At 40.1% G+C, this 18,954-nt stretch overlaps 1 protein-coding gene across 2 annotated transcripts; it reads right to left on the reverse strand.

Moving 5' to 3' along the window:
- Positions 1-268: 268 nt before the first annotated feature.
- LOC112564204 lies at positions 269-17,857 on the reverse strand. Of its 2 annotated transcripts, XM_025238857.1 has the most exons (17): positions 17,751-17,857; positions 15,709-16,665; positions 12,908-13,357; positions 12,449-12,531; positions 11,592-11,666; positions 10,856-11,090; positions 10,322-10,558; positions 9,489-9,722; positions 7,368-8,896; positions 6,594-6,687; positions 5,941-6,137; positions 5,109-5,297; positions 4,225-4,429; positions 3,286-3,437; positions 2,257-2,431; positions 1,650-1,707; positions 970-1,066 (listed from the first exon to the last, which is right to left on the reverse strand). In XM_025238857.1, the coding sequence occupies exons 2-16, from the start codon at positions 16,598-16,600 to the stop codon at positions 1,697-1,699; spliced, it is 4,758 nt and encodes a 1,585-aa protein (XP_025094642.1). In that variant the 5' UTR covers positions 16,601-16,665; positions 17,751-17,857; the 3' UTR covers positions 970-1,066; positions 1,650-1,696. The 2 variants fall into 2 exon arrangements, with proteins under 2 accessions (XP_025094641.1, XP_025094642.1); XM_025238856.1 differs by lacking the exon at positions 1,650-1,707 and having other exon boundaries at positions 269-1,066.
- Between the last annotated feature and the right edge of the window lie 1,097 nt (positions 17,858-18,954).

Below are 18,954 nucleotides of genomic sequence, written 5' to 3' on the forward strand. Positions count from 1 at the left end.
TTGAACACATGTTGCTTGTCATTATATTATATGACTCGCATACCATCTTGCTTGGTCACTGATTCACTATCCATCACTCACTATAACTTATTCTCTCTCTCACACACACACACACATATCATCATCTTGGTTGGTCACAGATTCACTAACTATCGATCACTTACTATAAATTATTTATCAAACATTCTCTACACCCTCTCTCTCTCTCACACACACACACATGCAGACACGCACGTACACAATTTCACAAAAGAAATACATGTTCCCCAAATTGTTCATTTATTTTTAAAAACTGTAATGCATATTGTGAGCAAGACATTCACAATTCTACAAGACAAAACTGGAATATTTAATTTTGTGGTGAGCATAATCTTGCTTTAAGGATTTTTGTCGATTGTGTATTTTGTCCTTGAGATAAAACGGTTAATATAGAAACAGTGATGACATCTCGCAATGTTAGACGAATGATCTCACTAGTGATATGCTCCATAAATTTGCTTGTATGCTCCAGGGCTGTATTTTTGAACAGTGAAACTGGATTTTTTTTCCTACAAAGGAACATGGCAAACACAGAATATCATACAAAAGAGCCTTCAAACCCTCAACATACTCTTGCACTCATTCACCAATAATAAAAGCATTGACAACACATTTTTAGGTGTGAGAAAGAATTTTTGTACATAAAACGCTAATATTTGGCCGACGGACGGAGTCTTTAAGTTTTCATCCCTTCCCCCGGTGTGAAATCATCACTAGGAAGAAGCACTGCAGATCTTGTCATATATTTATTTGAAAGTAATTAGATATTCAGGGTAGGCTTGGGTGTCATTAAAAATTACATAGTAAAGAGGAATTGAATGCTTGTTAGTTGATGAGTCATAGTGGATATGTTGTAGTCTTGCTGGCAGAAACCTCATGTCGTGTTTTCCCATTACTGAGTAACCCACGAGAACTCTGCACTGGTAGATGTAGCGATGACCTGTGATGGGGTCAGGAGGAAAATCAAAAGGATTTGCACAATAGGTGGAGTTCACTCCAAAGCAAACACCTTGACTGCATGCCGTGTCTGTAAAAGAAAACAAATTCTTATAAGACAATCTTTCGACAAAACGAAACTCACACCTTTATCAAAATCTTGCTTCAGTGTTACACAGTGTAACAACAGGCAATCCATTTAACAGACTGCGATGAAAATCAAAATACTGTATTGAAACGTTATTTTTGTCTGTTATCTATATTATAATTGTAATACATTTTATCATTAGTCATTTTTCTTTTCATGTAGACATTTTTACTAACTAGATCTTTCTGTTATTGTCCCTCTCCGCTTTCTATTTTCCCGTCTTGCAGTTCCATGTCTAGCAATAAAGTCACAAATTAGAATGTGTAGTCATTATTCGTGTATAACAGACTATTTTATTAATGAGTCCGTGTCTACGTTCACACAGTACAAGATAGTTTTCCAAGTCAAATATATGTTTACAAGACATCAATATGTCCAATGCTTCACAAAGAACGAAAAGGTCATCTTCAAATTTTACTTAGTAACGGTCACATCATATGGCTAAACTAGGATGAGTTTAAGACCGAGTGCTACGATATCCAAGGGTAAGTGTTATGACTGCTTTGAATTTTATAACTGCCATCACCTAGGAATGTTAGAGGTGTCCCATGGGATGGTTTACCGCAATGTAAACTAGGAACAGCCTAGTACATAAACAAACAAAGAGAACAGGGACAGTGGTTATCAAGGTCATGTTTTACAAAAATTGTTGTACTCTTAGTTTGGTCTCAATAAAATTCTAGAATTTAACCACCTTATTGCGTAATGAATTTAGGAATCTGAAATTACGGTTTGATTTCTCTGTCTACCTCACTCACTCTTTTGTTTTCCTCATACAGTCTCTCTCTCTCTCATTTGACCTGCCCTTCGTTTCTTGTCTTTTCTTTCATGTAACTACAACACACACACACAAGTCTCCAGTTACGCTTGAGTGAACTTAAGTGTATTCCTTGCTCCATTAACGACTGTTGACACCTATATTAAAAAACTGCATTGTTCTGCTAGACCCAGGATGCTGTGAAAGTTGTTAAACACATGAAGTGAAGGACATCTTTATAGAAAATCTTTCTCTTAAAAAATCGTAGATTTACTGTTCATGAAACAGATTATATTTTTGTTCTGGCAACAACCAGCAGAACATAAAATACTATTAATCAAACACCAACCAGTATGATCGGTAAAGTAATTCTTACCATTTTTGCTACAGTAGCTGCGGTGGAAGCCATGGCGGTTGATTTTTAAAAGAGCATCACGTGATGCGCAGTGCCACAGCCCTTTTTCATTGCAAATTCCAGAATTCTGTTTATCCAGCTGAGCTTTCTTGGCCATATACCGTCGATACATTGTGGGGTTCTCAATCCGTTCAATCTGGAAATCATGCTTTTAGTGTGTGACCAAATTGAAGATGCAAATAAAGCAAACATATTCATAAACACAAAGAAAGTGGAATACAATCACGCAGTTGATTGGGCTAGTCACTACACTGAGATGGAAACAAAGTTTAAAATCACCACTACCACCATATTCCATTATGAGAATTTAGATAAATTAGAGCAGTACAGCTGCGTGTCATCGTAATTGCAAAACAGAATAACTACAATAACCTAATTACAAGTGAAAACACTATTTTCTTTCTTGTACACCATCTTTACTGAGTAATGAGACCAATTCTTTTAAATGTACTAATCGTTGCTTTATATTAGGGGTGGAAAAGGTTTTTTCCTCCAAGGGCCATTTTGATATTTATAACATCATTCGAGGGCTTTTCGTAATCTTGTGAGAGAAAAATATTCTCTACTCAAACTGTTTGGAGTCCGTAAAACGTATGTTAAGATTCATCAGTTTCTAGACACAGAGTATACAGTAACAGATTGTTTCTAATGCACAATTTTCTGTTTGTGGTTGTGGAGCGAAAGTACATCATTAATTAGTAGTAGTAGTACACACATATCTCCTCCTTATGAAGGAGTTCATGGCATTTACGAAATGTCTACAGACATGATACACACACAAGCACGCTTGGACATGCACAAATGAACTCATTAACACAAACCATGTACCGAACTCGTATGTTTTCTGTTTATCTCGTATTGGATGTTCCTTGCTTTTTCCCTCAAAATTTACTTTCTGATTATTATTATTTACTTAATATACATTTCTGTTGCTATTAACAAAGCTTGTGTAAATTTCCCTACCCTGCTTTAGCTACCAAGAGTTCTTACCGAAATGATGGCTTCCTTTAAAAGTTGTGAGGACCTAAAGTTTTTCTCCACTTGCTGGTGCTCGGGACTTTGAGGATCGAGCTTCACTAGGTTAAGAACATCTTTGTCTGGCCGTATCTTCCAGTTCTCTGGCAAGACAGCTGGGGAAGATTCTGAAAATAAATGTAACTTTGCTAATAAATAATAGTTGCTAATGTGTTACGGCGACCACAACTTGTCTTGTTTATACTATTTACTTTGCTAAGACAAAAGGGAAAGGTGCTGACTTTCGTTTTTAGGAAAAAGTATAATATCAAATAGTAAATCTCTTCACAGTGCCTTATTTATTTCTCATGCTAAATACTTTCCTTAAATAAGTAGTGTATATAGTAAAAGTAAACCAACTAATACTGAAAATAAAAAGATAGATTTATATAACACATTTTGTGCTGAATAGTAGACAATCCCCTTTGCACAAATAATTTAACAAGAACATCTAAATATATATTTGAAATTTTCAGATTCAAACAGATAAAACAAATCCTCAAACTAATATGCAAATGTGTCTTAACAGACAGAAATATAAGACAATAATCATTCACGCAAAAATTAATTCTGCATCAAAAGGTAAAAATTAGGTTTGGGAGTCATGTTCAGACATTAACAGACCTTTTACTGAAATGACAAAACTATTTCTTTAAAATGAGATCACATTTAGTAAATAAATATAATGACCCAATTACAAGCGAAAACACTTGAAGTTCATAATTCTAAGGTCAGTAGTTACAACTACACTGTATAATCGAACAGTGTTGTATTAATAATATGTCCAAGTTATGCCCTTATGAGTGCCTTGAGCTTTCTTTGTATTTTATAGCACCGTCAAGCTGCAATTCCTTTTGTGTTTCAGATCATCTTGGACTTATGAAATGAAAAACATTTTAACTGCTGTTCTCTCACCTTTAATTTTTTCTTTTCTAATCACATCAACTGCGTCGTCTGGATCAGATGCTACATACTCCTTCATAGAATCAAAGTCGACGATATACTTTACTCCACAAGCATCCACAAGTGTTGCTGTCTTTTTATTTTGCTGGTATGCAAATTCCATTATGTGATTCTCAAACATTCCGTATTCTTTCTGCTCAGTTCCAGTTTGTGTCACCTTGAGGACAGAAATGTATAAAAGGCATTGCTTTTGCCTAATGGTGCATGACAAGATCGGGATAATTGTCCTTGTAGTCGGTGACCAGACTATTCATTTAAACTTGTAGTTCTGTCGAATCAATACGTTCATGCTTAGTTATATTTTTAAGCACTGAATTCATTTCTTGAGGGTGAAACCCTCATATCACAAAGGAAAAGATTAAACTGTGACTACAAGTTTATATGAAAACTGTTCGCGAATGGCTAAGCGGGTGTCATTTTTTTTATTTTGAACCAAAGTATTCAAACTTGTTTCCAGCGTCCTGTTCTTTTTTTATTGGTTTTATAATGGTGACATACATTCTCCTTAACCATGGACAACAGATGGTTAAAGTGAGAATGGAGTTACTGCAAGAGGTATTTCCGCAATAGGAAAGTCTTTAACGCCCTCTTGAAATATTTGGAACAGGCTGGATGGCTCGATCTGAGAATGGTAGCAAACGAGAAGGACAGCACGCCCTCTATGTGCAATCAATCAAAGAGCTGAAGAGATCAATGGGAGACAGAGAAAGACTTTAGCTTCCGGAGAAAAAAGATGAGTTGCTGAGCGTTGTTGACGACAGCTAGATAGTGTGCATCTTTCCGGAATTCTCACTTTTATTAAAGTTCCATTGAAATGAATGCTAAGATCTCTTTACCTCCAGAAAACACCATTGAACCTTGTTGGCCTGCTGTCTGTAATGAGCAGTCTCGCGAATGATCTTGATGATTTCATTGCTTGCACCAAACACATCGGCATGCATTCCATCAACGATGACCTGTCCCACTAAAGGCTCAACCTTCACCTTCACATTCCACGACTGCCCCATAGCCCTGATTCCTCGCAACTGTAAGTTATACATTGCAGTTTACATTATTTACATTATCACTTGGACTTTGTCATCAGCAACAACAACATAGATGGTCATTGCATTAATTATAACTATAACGTTTTCTATATATATATATACTTATGTAGTTCTCAATAAACAAAACAATTTATTATCCACATGCAGAAATGTAATATTCGTTCAAGTGCTGGTATATATACAAGTTTATATATCATGCATATTTTGAATGATAAACCATTCTTCTTTCTGTTAAAAGAACGCTATGGAACTATTTTTGCAAACATTTTTTTCAAATTTCTTTGGAAGATTTAGGAACAGGGTTCAAACATATAAATATATTTTCAAACTTCTACCTCTTTCTATTAAAATATTTTTACAGTACATGTATTATGTTTTTGTGTTTGGTAAATCTTACTCTCTACATTGTGTGTGTGTGTGTGCGCGCGCGCGCGTGTGGTTCAAGTTTGTGTATTCCTGATATTATTTGGGTTTTTTCACTTTGTGTTGCTTTTAAACTGATTCAGTAATTTACTTTATTTATTTATTCTAGTGTGTACATATATTATTCGCCAAAACAGAGTTAGACAAGTAGTTTTCTCTATTTTCAACAGTTTCTTAAAAGATAAGAGTTGCAGTTTACCTCATCTTCAGTCATATCTTGTATCACGTCATCGACGATCTTTTTGCTTGTCGAGTTTCCCTTCACAAGATCATCAAAATGTTTGAAGGCATTTCTTATGCTTTCATCAGATTCCCCATACACGAAGAGTTTTGAAACCTCTGCTAAAGAAGAGCTGGAGAGCTCTACTCGACTTTGACCAAAAGAGACACCCGCAGCTGTAGTTAACAAAGCAGACAGAACATATTACAGTATCTTCCATTATAATCTTTTTTGTCAGACCTGGTATTCCGCTCATCCTACATAGAACATTAAGTTTAGTTTATTCCTTGTTACTCCTCCACGAGCAAAGGGCCGCAAAAATCTCCTCCACCAGGCCCCTGTGATACTGTTGCGGTTTCTGTAACAGTTTATTTTTACATGAGTGGGTTGTTAGCCCAAAGTAAACCCCCAACCTGGAGGGCCAGGGAACAACATTTTAGTCTGGCCTCTCCCCTGTTGGGCTTGGTTTCACCTGCCAGGACCACAAGGCTCCCGCCGACATGGCTCTGTGGATCCTCAAGCCCCCACACCACTACAAGGTAAGTTTTAGCAACTGATGGTGGGACTAAACTATTTGGAAATTGTTAATTATAATTTAATGTGATGATAAAATTTTCACACTTGCTTTTCACCTTGGTTTGAAGACCGCTTTGGAGTTGCTTGGTTCACTGAAGGTTTTGAAGTCACTTCATTAGTGAGTCTCTGAGAACTGTCTGACTGCACCACCTGTAGAGAACAGAGTCCAGACAAAGTTTGGTCGGAATGTTCGTTTAGTTGTCTGCTTAAAGTATTAGGGACGGTTGTTCACATTTTCCTAATCTTTGGTCATGTGTGAACTCAAAGAACATATTTGTCCTTCGGGTTGCGTTGAACATGTGATTTGTTTCTTAGATGCCATGAACCGAAGAAATCGTAAAGAAAGCCCATGCGCATGTGTGATGAAAATTTTCACAAAGCGGGTTTTCCAGGCGATCAAAAAGTCTCAGTCTTTCTGTTTTCACATCTTCATCATAAGTGTAGAATATTTTTATGATCTCCCAGAGCATTAAAACTTAGAAAAAATGAGAACAGCAGCTTCGACTTCATGAAGCAAAAGACCAACCGTCGTATAGGTTAACTTAACATTAGAACATGTAACTCATTGTTGTGATTTACCTCCTCTCATCTAAACTACTCAACCTAACTCTCTCACCACAAAGAAATTCATACTTATTGTTTTCAACGTTAAATAAACCTGAATTTGAAATCTGGTCCATACATGTTTCATCTTTGAAAAAGTTTTTGGCTCGAATGTTTCTTATAATTGTATTTTCTTCCTTCAAAAACGATACAAATATTAGTAAAATACAAAACGATATTCTCATATTAAGATACAAATAAGACAGTTTCACAAAATAGTTGCTCACCAGGTCTACAGGCTCCTCCTTCAAGGAAAAGACACACCTGGTGCTGCGGCCAAGTTTTTCCAGGTCTCTTTTACAGTTGGGGGACAACAGGAATTTAACCTGGTACTGGTCAACCAGTGTCTGTATGTGGCACTTGACCTCTGAACCCAGCTGCTCGAGGTTCTTTGTCATTGTTTCTAACCCTGCTTGTGTTCCACGGATATGAAACTGATGCCCAGACTCAACTAGAGTTACTTCGATCTTGTAAGCTTTCAAATTATTGCTGATACTGATGACCCTGGCCCACCAATAATTGGCCACAAAAAACTGACGACTCGGAAAAAAATGGCAGCTAAGCGTGTAGATGGTGTTCTCTTTCAGAAATTTCTCAGTCTTGTCTATCACTCCACTCATTATGCTGTCTATGCCTGCTAGAAGCAGTTGGTGGTCATTTTTAACATGAGAAATTTTCAAGACACCAGAATGGTCCCCAGCTAGTTTAGAAACAAACTCGGTCCACTGTGATGACATTAGCAGCTCAGTTGTCTCGGGTTCAAGGATTTTCTGATGCTGCACAACAGACTTCTGCATTATTTGAATAGCTTTTGCAAGGTCAGAGTCAGAGCAGCTGTAGACAGTTACCTCTCCCTGTCTGTCTACATCCCAGACAGCCACAAGTTTGTCAACATGAAATTTGTGGACAACGTAGTCTCGCCCTTCCTTTGCACTCAAAATAGTTTTCTGCAGGTTGGACATGGTGAGTTTTTTTGACCTGACAGTCATCAGCAGTTCGTACATCTCAACCTGAGCTTCTTTCACATCTCTGATCAAACCCTGGTAACTTATCTCCCCTTTCTCTATGCAAATTTCGACCTTAAGTGCTGGGTGTCGCTTGGCCACCTCGCTCTGAAATGACATATCTGTCAGAAGATGAAGCTGGAATGGCTTGAGCTTCCTAGTTTCTGTGACTTCCTGCTTTTTACGCTCAGCTTCTTCCTCCTTCTGGGTGACGATTTGTTTCACTTGCTTCATCAGATCGTCAGCCAAGTTCTTCACGCCCACCACTATGAACTTCCTATTTTCAGCTAAAACGAGTATGAGTGCTGAGTCCTGGCTCGTGGGCTTGATGGCAGCCACAGCTTTCTCGGTCTCAGTCCACACATCCTGCATCACCTCTTGATGAAGAACGACGACCATGCTGATAACTGATTTCACGGCGTCTTGAACATCTTTGGTCCAAGAAGCAGCCAGCTGACTTGCATGGGGAACTGCTGTTGTCAGGGTACATTCCACAGACAAAAGGTTGTCTGCTGAGATCAACTTTGCGTGTAAAGCCGTCAGTAGCTCGACTAGTCTTTGCTGTAATGCAGCCGACTGCCGAATAAAGACCATCTTGTATTTATCCACATCTTTAAATTCTACACGACTGGGCAGAGTAAAAGGACTGGCATCTCGTCTACCCCCTGATGGTCCAAGACATTCAATGTACAGCCTGACTTGGAGCTGGCTTCCATCCAGTGCATGGGTTTTTCCTAGGATGTTTTCGATCACTGTTAAGGAACAGAAAAATAGTTTATACTTTTTTATCCTGCAAAACTATCAAGGCACATTACACGCCCAAGTATGGAGGAAAAGAACTTAATAAAATGAAGAGTAACTCCCTTCTAATTAAAAATACAAACATTATTTTGCTCCCTAGACATTTGGTCCCCAAAGACCATTTGCTATTTTCAAGATATTATGCTGTATGTGCTGTAGATAAAGAAAACACATAGTTGAATGGCAAAGGTGAGCGACACAGACAGCCTTAAAACCACCTTCAAACATCTTGCCATCGATATTTTGCATTTGCCCTCGATAACTCATCCTGAGGCAGTCCTCACCCAAGAAGACCTAGTTGCTGAGGCCAAATGTGGGAGAAGACCCGGAGTGGCCTCATCGTCTACATCTGAACCCATCGCGATTGAAACTACTTATATTTTTGGTGAAGTTATAATCATCATTTTCCTTTGGTGGACAAACATTCCTACATGTGCCTTAGGAATGCTACACACATGAAAGACTACACACAATACAATTAAAAAAAATAAAAGAACTACACCAGTATATATATATAATTCATATTGCAAAATATCTTCATACCTTCGTGGTTATAAAAGAAAACGAGACATTTTCTTTGCTCAGATTGAAAGACGACTTTTTCCACTGGACCTCCTCCACTCCGCTTGTTACTAAAGTAATACATCACAGTGTCCTCGCTCGTTGCCTCGCTCAGGTTTTCAAGAAGAATGCAGTTTGATACGGGTACCCTCGATACCCATAGCTCTTGTCCCTCCAGCTTCTTTTGTCGGCACATTTCTTGCACCTGGGTAAAGTCTAACAATAGACAAAACCTCCTGTAATTACAGACGTTTCTGAGTGTTTTAGAAGTCTTGTCCATTTGAATGATGTGTATTAGTTTTTCTATGAAGCAATTCTATGCGGGAGTTTATTTATTTCTTGTTTGGGGTAGGGGGCGGATGGTATTTCCAACATGATGTCGCAGTCTTAATTTCTTGGTGGTACAAAATACTTTCTCGGCAGACAATAGCAAACTTTAACAAGTGCAACTGCTACTGAGTACCAGTATAAGCTACTGTTACATAATCTTCAGTCACCAATAATAAGAAATACTAAACATAAATTACACGTTGTCTTAAAAAGGACATGATGATATTTTTTCTTGAATAATACTGACATTCTTCCTTCTCTTAATTCACTTATGTATGGTCATTTCTTTGTGCTTTACATATAGTGTATCTTTTCATTATTTCATTGCCGTTACTAAATTGTGGCTAGGACTTTAATGTTAATATTTTATAAAATCAGTCACCCGATTATTATTTCAGTAAAGACCAATTGCAAAATAAGAATATCAAAAACATTTTTGTTTGACTTATTGACAGAGTTTCTTAAGACAACATGTAGGGTTATACCTGGCTCCTCGTCCAGTACCACAAGGACATCCCCAGCCTTATCAGCATACATCAAGTCCGTTACTTCCTGTCCAGTTATGCGCTCCAGGTACAAGGTCAGATAGTCACGTGATATGCTCTCAGAAACGTTGTGGAACAGCAGTCTATCCGGGTATGATACCTGAGGTGTATACACAAGCTTCACGTCCACTGGCTGACCGTTGATTGTGTGTTGACGACTTGCCACCCGTGCTGCCACTGTAAAGACAGAAAGAATAAATAACAGTATTATAGTTCGGAGCAACAAAGCAGGTATATCGACGATTGAATGTTCGTTGAGAATAATGGAAACATTTTCAAAATTGTCTTTAAGGATAGCAATAAAGTATAACTGACTATTTGTTTTTGTTAGGTAACTGTGCTGTGTAATAAGATCAACAAGAACATCTGACGATTGCTTTTGACTAGTTCACCTAAAACAACAGAAACTAAAGAGAGCCTTATACCAGCATCCCTGAATACAATAACATTTATTTTAAAATATTGATTTCTCACCAGCCCTTTGCTCAAAAGTGATCATCCAACACTGGGTATCATCGTCCCATACAACGGTTTTCTGAGCCAACTGTCCGCCACCACTTTGCTCGTTGTTCTGGAAGTACATCTGACACAACTCGCCATCATCAGCAGTGAGAGCATCCACACACACTGTTCTCACATCATCCTCTTTGTCAATGTCTTTGTTGTCCTCAGCATCAGCTTCGCTTTCCTGCGTGGGTGATCTCCTGACCTGTACATTGAAATGAATACACTGTCAGGTGAACAGGATAAGTTTTACATTTAATTCAACTGCATTGTCACCATAATGGTAGAACACATGATGCCAGCTTTCCTATTGGCTGTTGCCTTGACAACGCAAATGTATTTCTGTACAATCCTGACGTCTATGTTATTGACCTCCATCTGATCATGGTCAGGAAGGTATTGGCCTAGACTGGGAAAAATAGTATTTTGCGCTGAACTATATCCAGTTACTAGCAATTAATTGCATCCCTGTTGTCTTCATTGACACAGTTGATTATAAAATAATGGTGAATAAACTAAAGGTTTCGTCCCTTCTTTACTTAACTACAGTGGGCTGTATTTCACACACACAATCATTTTTCGCAAATTTTCCTGTAACGCATGAAAAGAGCTTGCTCCGATTATATGTGATTTAGATACAAGATGAATTTACAAAATTTAAAATTTAAAAGACTTTATTTTAAATGACCTCTAAAACTGTACTTACCTGTCTTGGTTTGTTCATAGATTCCAGTAAACATGCGCGTTTCTGGATGTCACTGGGCACATGCAGGCTTTGCAACTGAAACATTCAACATTAAAGAGCCTCGTTCAATTCACCGAAGCTTTGTGCAAGAGCTCCAGAAGAGTAGTCTTCCTGGACAACCAAATGAGAACTTTTATCACCGAACAGAGGGCATAGGTCACGAGTGCCGTCTTTCCCCCGTGTGGTCAAACATTTTTCTGGAAAATACTATTCGAGAAACTCCCCACGACTATCCTTTTTCCATCGTGGGCAGATCCTACGCATTGCAGACAACAGAAGGCAGCAACACCTTACCAACAAACTAACAGTTTGGACGCACATGGAATAGACACCAGCATTGACAAGAACACAGTCATGGTTGAAACCAAAGTAAGCGACAAAGCCGAGATCAACATGATGGAATACAACTCGAGTTCAACAGTCAAGCACATGGGAGCCACCCTCTCCAGCGATGGGAGATGCAGGACAGACATCCACATCAAAATAACACCAGAGACAGCAGCAATGGCCAGACGATCAGCACTGAGCTAAGTAACATTATCAGGTTTTCTACCAAGTACAAACTGTACAAGTTCTTTGTTATTCACATTCTGCTGTAATGATGTGTGTTGTGGACGTGCACTCGAACAGAAGTCGCAAAACCAACGACTTTGTAGGGACCACGGTCGCCACACTCACAGGACACCAGGGATCCTTCTCGAACATTGAAGTGGTGCAAGCTGGACTTCAACGACCGTGTGACCCAGCACATCACTATATCTTATTGCATGCTCTTTCCCGTTTAACTTCTCATGTGTTAAGCATTCAATGACACAAACCTTACTAAATGTTGTTTCTATATCTTGCATCTTCCCAGCAACAACGAGGTTTGGCGATGAGAAATTATCTTCATAAACAGCAGCTGCAAAACATGAAAGATATTTAGCTAGACAATGTGTATGTCAATGAACTTTCTAAAAACAAATTCTTAACAAATATTTACGATATTGTTCATTGTCAGTTCTCCTTTTCCCACCAAATTGTGTTTTGGTTAAATCTCTATCAGCCTAATTATTCCTTTGAAACAATAAGATGAAATTTTACGAAAATAAAAACGTCGATAAGAATAAATGTGAGAAACATCAGAAGATCCTAGGTCAATGTTATCTACCATAAATTTCAGGTTAGACTATTTCATAAGAGGCTGTATATATCTTTCAGATTAACAGCTCCCTTATATAAAAGGACAATTTTCTTCCAGCAAGAAAAAGTTATCATTTTTGCACATAGGATCTCACCACCGTCTGTCTGAACTTTCCAGTTCTGATTTATCCTCTTCTCCAGGGTTTCAACGAGCTTCTGCTTTTCAGACACAGATAATTTCTCCAGGTAAAGAACAACAGTTGCAGAAATCACTTCCTTGGCCAAGTAATCTTGGATGACAGGAAGAATGAATTCCAGATTATCACTCAGTGATTGCCGAGTACTCATGGCAACGGGTACAGCGATGAATTCACCACGTGGTTCTGAAATCCTTCGAGCTTCAGCCAGTCCTTTAGATAACTCCTGAGCAAGTTCTTGAGTCAATGCTTCAGCTCCTGAAGAGGGACCACCCGTAGGGTCAGAAACATGAACTAGCATCACTGTTTCTCCAGCTTCTGGTGTCGGACACCGAAGTATCAAAGTGCGCTTCTTGGGAGGAGAGCCAATCCAATTTGTATACAACTCAGTTTTGGTTGTCAGCAGACCTTCAAATACAAGAAATGTGTTCAATGTATAGGTGTCCGGTCACTTAATCCCCAGACACTTCATCCCCGACACTTCATCCCCGAGACTTTTAATCCCCAGACACTTCATCCCCGACACTTCATCCCCAACACTCAAGAACTATTTTCATATCATATTGTTAAAGAACATTAAATTTACTAGCTTATATGAACTTTAACTAATGTTGTAGATCAGCAGTGGCGTAGGAACCAGGGGGGCAGCGGGGGCATCGGGGGCAGCCGCCCCCCCAAGGAAAATACAGGGGGGGCAGGAATATCCTTTTGCCCCCCCAATATTTGAGACGTAATTCCTCACAAAGAGCAAAGAACTGAAGAAAGGTAGGGGAACGTAGAGAGGAGACGGTCATCACTGTCACAAAAGCGGGCCCTGAGGCAAGTGGAGGCTCTAACACCTCTGACGATCAGATCGGGGACAGTCCGTTGGTATTGTTTGCATGCTAATTGCAGGCTGTGTTGAAGCCTGAGCGAAGAAAGCAGCCGGACAGTACATCGGTACATCGAGTGTGGTCTCCCTCCCCCCTCCCCCATAAAGCGACGCCTTTTCTTTGGCGGTTTTCGTTTGACCAACATCAAACATCCCCCACCCACTCGCTGTCGCCCTAAAATTATCTGCTATCGCTTACAACCATAGGGGCCGCACTGGTCATGGGGAACACAGAAAGCCAGTAACGAATTAGTTGCATACCAATACGGCAATACCCCAGTCTTGCCAATCAGACAGGAACCCTTACACTTTGTGAAAAGCTAGCGAAGCATGAGGACTTCCATCTTACTAGACACCAACGGTTTAGTGCGAATTGACGGCTTTGACTTCACCTAAGTAAGGCAAAGACTCTGAGTCCCTATATTGGTAGTTTTCTTTAGAGACAGAGAGACTGGTATTATTGCTATCTACGACTCAGGGGGAAGTGCATAAGTAACATTTCTAAAACTACACAAGGGCACTCTTTTATCATCAACGACTGTGGCTGGTACTCAACATAAGTTATCTGTGTTATACTGTTTGGTTTGTATATATGTGTCCGTGTTTTGGTAGATGGCCATAGAACGTGTCGCATCGCTGGCTCAGCACCGTCGGGTAGCGGAGCGAGGAAGGGGTGGCCCTGAGGCCATTCCCACCCTAGTTTCGTCCCCTGGCCACGGTGGTCTGGCCAGTTTATGGCCCTTAATTATACGGTAGCCTTGCGTCCCTTCCTCTCTGGTCTCTTTGGTTCTCTTTGAGGTGGATGGGGCTATTTTCCCAGGGTGTGTGGACACCAAGTTCAGGTATAGGGCTGTGCCTCTTTGTAACGTGTTTTATCTCGCGGACGCTGGGCCCTGTGGGTAGGGAAAGGTTCTGGAGGTTTCTCGAAGCCTATAGAAACCTGCCACACAGGTATATGTGGACTGGGAAGACGGCGGGGCGGAAGATGAGATTTTTTGCTGGTGGAGAGACCTGTGCCCGTCTCTGGGAGTAGTCGGGGGTTTAAATTGCCACGTGCTGTGTGTACTGTCGCTGGAACTGGCGTGGTGTCTAGAAGAGGGTTCCAGCAACCATTTTCCCCGCGTTTGTTGTGAGATAGAACAAAGCGTGTCACGAGCCGTTGGGTGAGTAGGCTTAATTAATATTTACCTTTGTTTTTCCACCCGATGGCTACCCTGGCCAGTATGCGTTGTGAATGCGTTAGCCGGGGAGTCATTCTTCAATTTGTTTTTTCTTATTTAATTCTGCTTTGCCTTTTAACAATAACAGCGTGTTGTGATGCTACCACTGTGTACGTGCGTGCGTGCAGTACCCCCCCCCCCATCTTTTTTACGTAATGTGCGAGTGCGAACGCCGTTCACTGTCAGCAGGGAGTTTGCCCCCCCCAACGCCGAACATCTTCCTACGCCACTGAGATGTTCAAATGACGTTGAAGTTAATAGCATGATTTGAATTTGAATTTCAATTAAATTTTTCGCTGACTTCATAATTTTTATAGTTAAGGATTTAGTTTAGGGATTAAGTGTCTGGGGATGAAGTGTCTGGGGATTAAAAGTCTAGGGGATGAAGTGTCGGGGATGAAGTGTCGGGGATGAAGTGTCTGGGGATAAAGTGACTGGGAACCCAATGTATATTATAAAATATCATCAAAGTTAAAGGACAAGTGGGCTCTCTGGGTTATTAGCAAGGAACATTCATAATGGATCCAAATATTTCCATCATACCAACCCAAAAACAAAGATTCACGCACGCACAACCATACTCACACTCGCATACATATAAATAAATATATAACCCAGCACTACAATATGACCACTTACTGTTATTGTAACACTTTACTGGGTCTCACCTCTGTCAAGAACACGTTTCTGTGTAGCTGTCCAACCCCTCTGATTCTCGCTGAAAGGTAGAACTAAAATGTTGCAGTCAGTGGCGGCCATGTTGCCTTCACACAGGAAGAGACGATGTCCTGTAGGAGACTCAGCTCGCACCAACACCTGATGTCCAGGTAAAATGACAGAGATCTGACACTGATGTTCCTTTTGCAATCGCGTGACATCTCTTTGACCTTTCACACCGCTAAGAAAAAGTGCCCGTGAAGCATCCAGCTCTTTTGAAGATGTTTTGATGTTTGCCATGAAAAGATGAAGGAAATTTATTACACCTTGGAAATCGTGTCGCTTGGAAGAAACTACCAAACCTCCTTGTCCTTTGGCTTCGTTCTGCACATTGATGATGACAGCACTTTCAGGCCAAGATGTACGAACTTGTTCTCTTAGATGATCCAAATGACAGTGAAGATAGCTCAGTTGGTGCCTTGACAACGGTAGTCTACCATCTTTATTAGTCAGCGATAAGATACTAGGCTTCACTTCATCGCTTATTTTTCTGTGAAAAGCTGTTTTGAAGGTGGAATTGTCTTGCTCAAAATTGGTTTCAAACTGAGCGCGGAATCTTTCCTTGAACGAGTCCAAAACGGTTAAAACCTCTTTGTCATTTTCATCAGCTTTCACATCTGTTTCGTCGACAACTTTGTGGATGACGTCTGCCACTTTCCTGGGGTCTCCGTGGATCACTAGGATGTTACCACTGGCTATGCTGCTCCTGTCTATCAAGCAGTGACAGTCCATCAGTTCTCCAAGTAAGTCAAGCAGAACTGTGTCATGATGTAGGAGTTTTGCCACGAGCTTGGACACGTTAACTCCAGTGTTTGATTTGACTGGTGGCCAGGTGGACGCCATGATGTTTGTGGAACATACAGAGGTTCTTCACAGATGGCACAAACTTGACCGCACACAGACCTCAACTGCATTAATAAAAGTCTGTTATTATATATATATAGCTATACTAAATTAACGAAAAGTTCTGAAAACATCGCACATTTTCCCTCAAAGATCAAAGCTGGATGTATCTAATGTTTTCCCCAGGAATATTGGTGGTTAGTGCTTTGGTATGTGACGTGTGAATAAATACTGATACATACACCACATACACAAGTACCTCTTTCACTGAAAACTGATTCACGACTGCCTTGTCTGAGATAAACATTAATATATTTAAAAGATACGACAATCCACTGCTCATTTACGAGCAAAAGGTACAGAAATTAGTACAAATGAGATCCTTTCAATGGTGGTATACTTACTAACTTATAACAAAATTATCAAATGTGTTCTGTGGAAATAAATAAAGAAATAAACAATAAAGTAAGACAGAACTGAGGGGTGCATTTAATAAAACTTTAAATCGGAGAGCTGTTTCAATGCATCAGAGTAAGTAGTCCTCTTCCTTGAAATTTTGCCTGCTGCTTGCTTTGCTGAATTGTTGTAGTCTGTGTACTGTAAGCTTACTTTGTTTATAAATATTTTTTTCTTTCTTTGGTGACTTGGTGTTTGTAGAATCGTTTATGCACTAATGATTGTTTTAATTTTTCTCACGGAAATGTGCAGCAGAAATCATTTCTCTGAAGGAACACAAAAATGCTGGTGAGGTCTGGGGCGAATGTGCTCGATGTCCCCAGTAGGTACAAAACGAAATCGAAAGTAGAATTTTCTGCTAACTGGGGTTACTACTTTGTTTATGTTATACACCTCACTAGTTGTATGAGACAATATTTCCTTAGTGACAGAAACAGGAACGTATATACATATTTGTAAGAGCTGGAAAGTGACAGATATGATGGAATTATTGTAGTTGTATATAACTTAGTACAGTAAATAGCGGAGCAGTACAGTATCTACAGCAGTCTACATTCTCTGACGGCAAAGTGTGAGCTACATGACTGACACCAGACACTCGATTTGACAATAAAATGTATGTCAACACACCTGATGCAACCTGTACTTGCTGATCAACAGACAACAACATGAAAAGAGACGCACGGAGCCTTACCTGTGCCGTGTTCTCAAGGTAAAGACACGAACATGTCTCGCAGGGCCCGCTACTTCCTACTGTTGTATAGTGTCTAAAAATAGAAACTACTCCCTCACCACTCTCCCACCCCACCCCGTTACAAGCGATATGAAGACTGAGGCATTATCACAGGACTGACACTGTTTGTCAGCAGTTTACATATTTCTTTAGCTCTTCTGGTCACATTTATATAAAATAAAATACACTCTAAAGGGAGATAAAGCAGGATGTCAACAGATATCACTAAAGGAGTTGTCTCCCTTGCAATTGTCTACTTGAGTCGGTTTGCATACTTTCAGATTTCTAGGAGTAAGTGTCTTGTCACATTTTGTCCATCATGTGAACAATCTTTTCTATAGAGTCCGCCTACGATACAAGGGTGTTCAGTTTGAATAACGGGATTTGTCAGCAGTGAATTCTCCTCTATGTTTGCATCTTAGCTCAACCTTCAAGCCAAGGTTTCCAGCTGTTTCCGAGAAGGCCTTTGTTTTTTCCTGCATGTCTTGGTGGCGGTGTGACAGCAGGGCAATGTCATCAGCAAAGTCTGTCTTGCAGCGTTGTTGTTGCTTTCATAGTCATGGTCCATCTGATCCCTCTCCTCTCACTGTCGGTGGAAGTTTTCATGATCCAGTCCATGGCCAGGATGAAGAGGAACGGTGACAGAATGCAGCCCTGCTTCACCCCGGTACTGACGCTGAAGGGGTCTGAGAGCTCCGTGTCACAGACAACCTGGGATTTGAAATCGCTGAACAGCATTGCAATGACCTGAACAAGTTTTGCAGGGACTCCGCAATGCCTTAGGTTTGCGTCAGTCTTGACAAAACAATCTTGCTGAAGACCTTGCTGGTGAGGGAGAGAAGTGTTATGCCCCTCCAATTATTGCAGTCTCCAAGATCTCCTTTCGTTGGTAACGTGAAGATGAGCCCTGTCTTGCACGCAGCAAGGAGCTGCCCTGATTCCCAAACTTGTCTGAAGATTTCAGTCAGCTTGGGAGCTGTCACATTTATATCTGCTTTCAACATCTCTGCTGTTATTCCATCTGCCCCTGGTGCTTTGCCGCTCTTCATTGTCTTGACTGCTGCTGTCACATCTTCCAGGCTTGGTGGGTCTGTGCAGATGTCAAGGTCTATAGCTGCTGGCTGGATGTCTGCAAGCTGAGGGGGATCTGGTCTGTTCAGAACCG

Source organism: Pomacea canaliculata, linkage group LG5 (assembly GCF_003073045.1).
Source record: "Pomacea canaliculata isolate SZHN2017 linkage group LG5, ASM307304v1, whole genome shotgun sequence".
NCBI classification, from domain to species: Eukaryota; Metazoa; Mollusca; class Gastropoda; order Architaenioglossa; family Ampullariidae; genus Pomacea; species Pomacea canaliculata.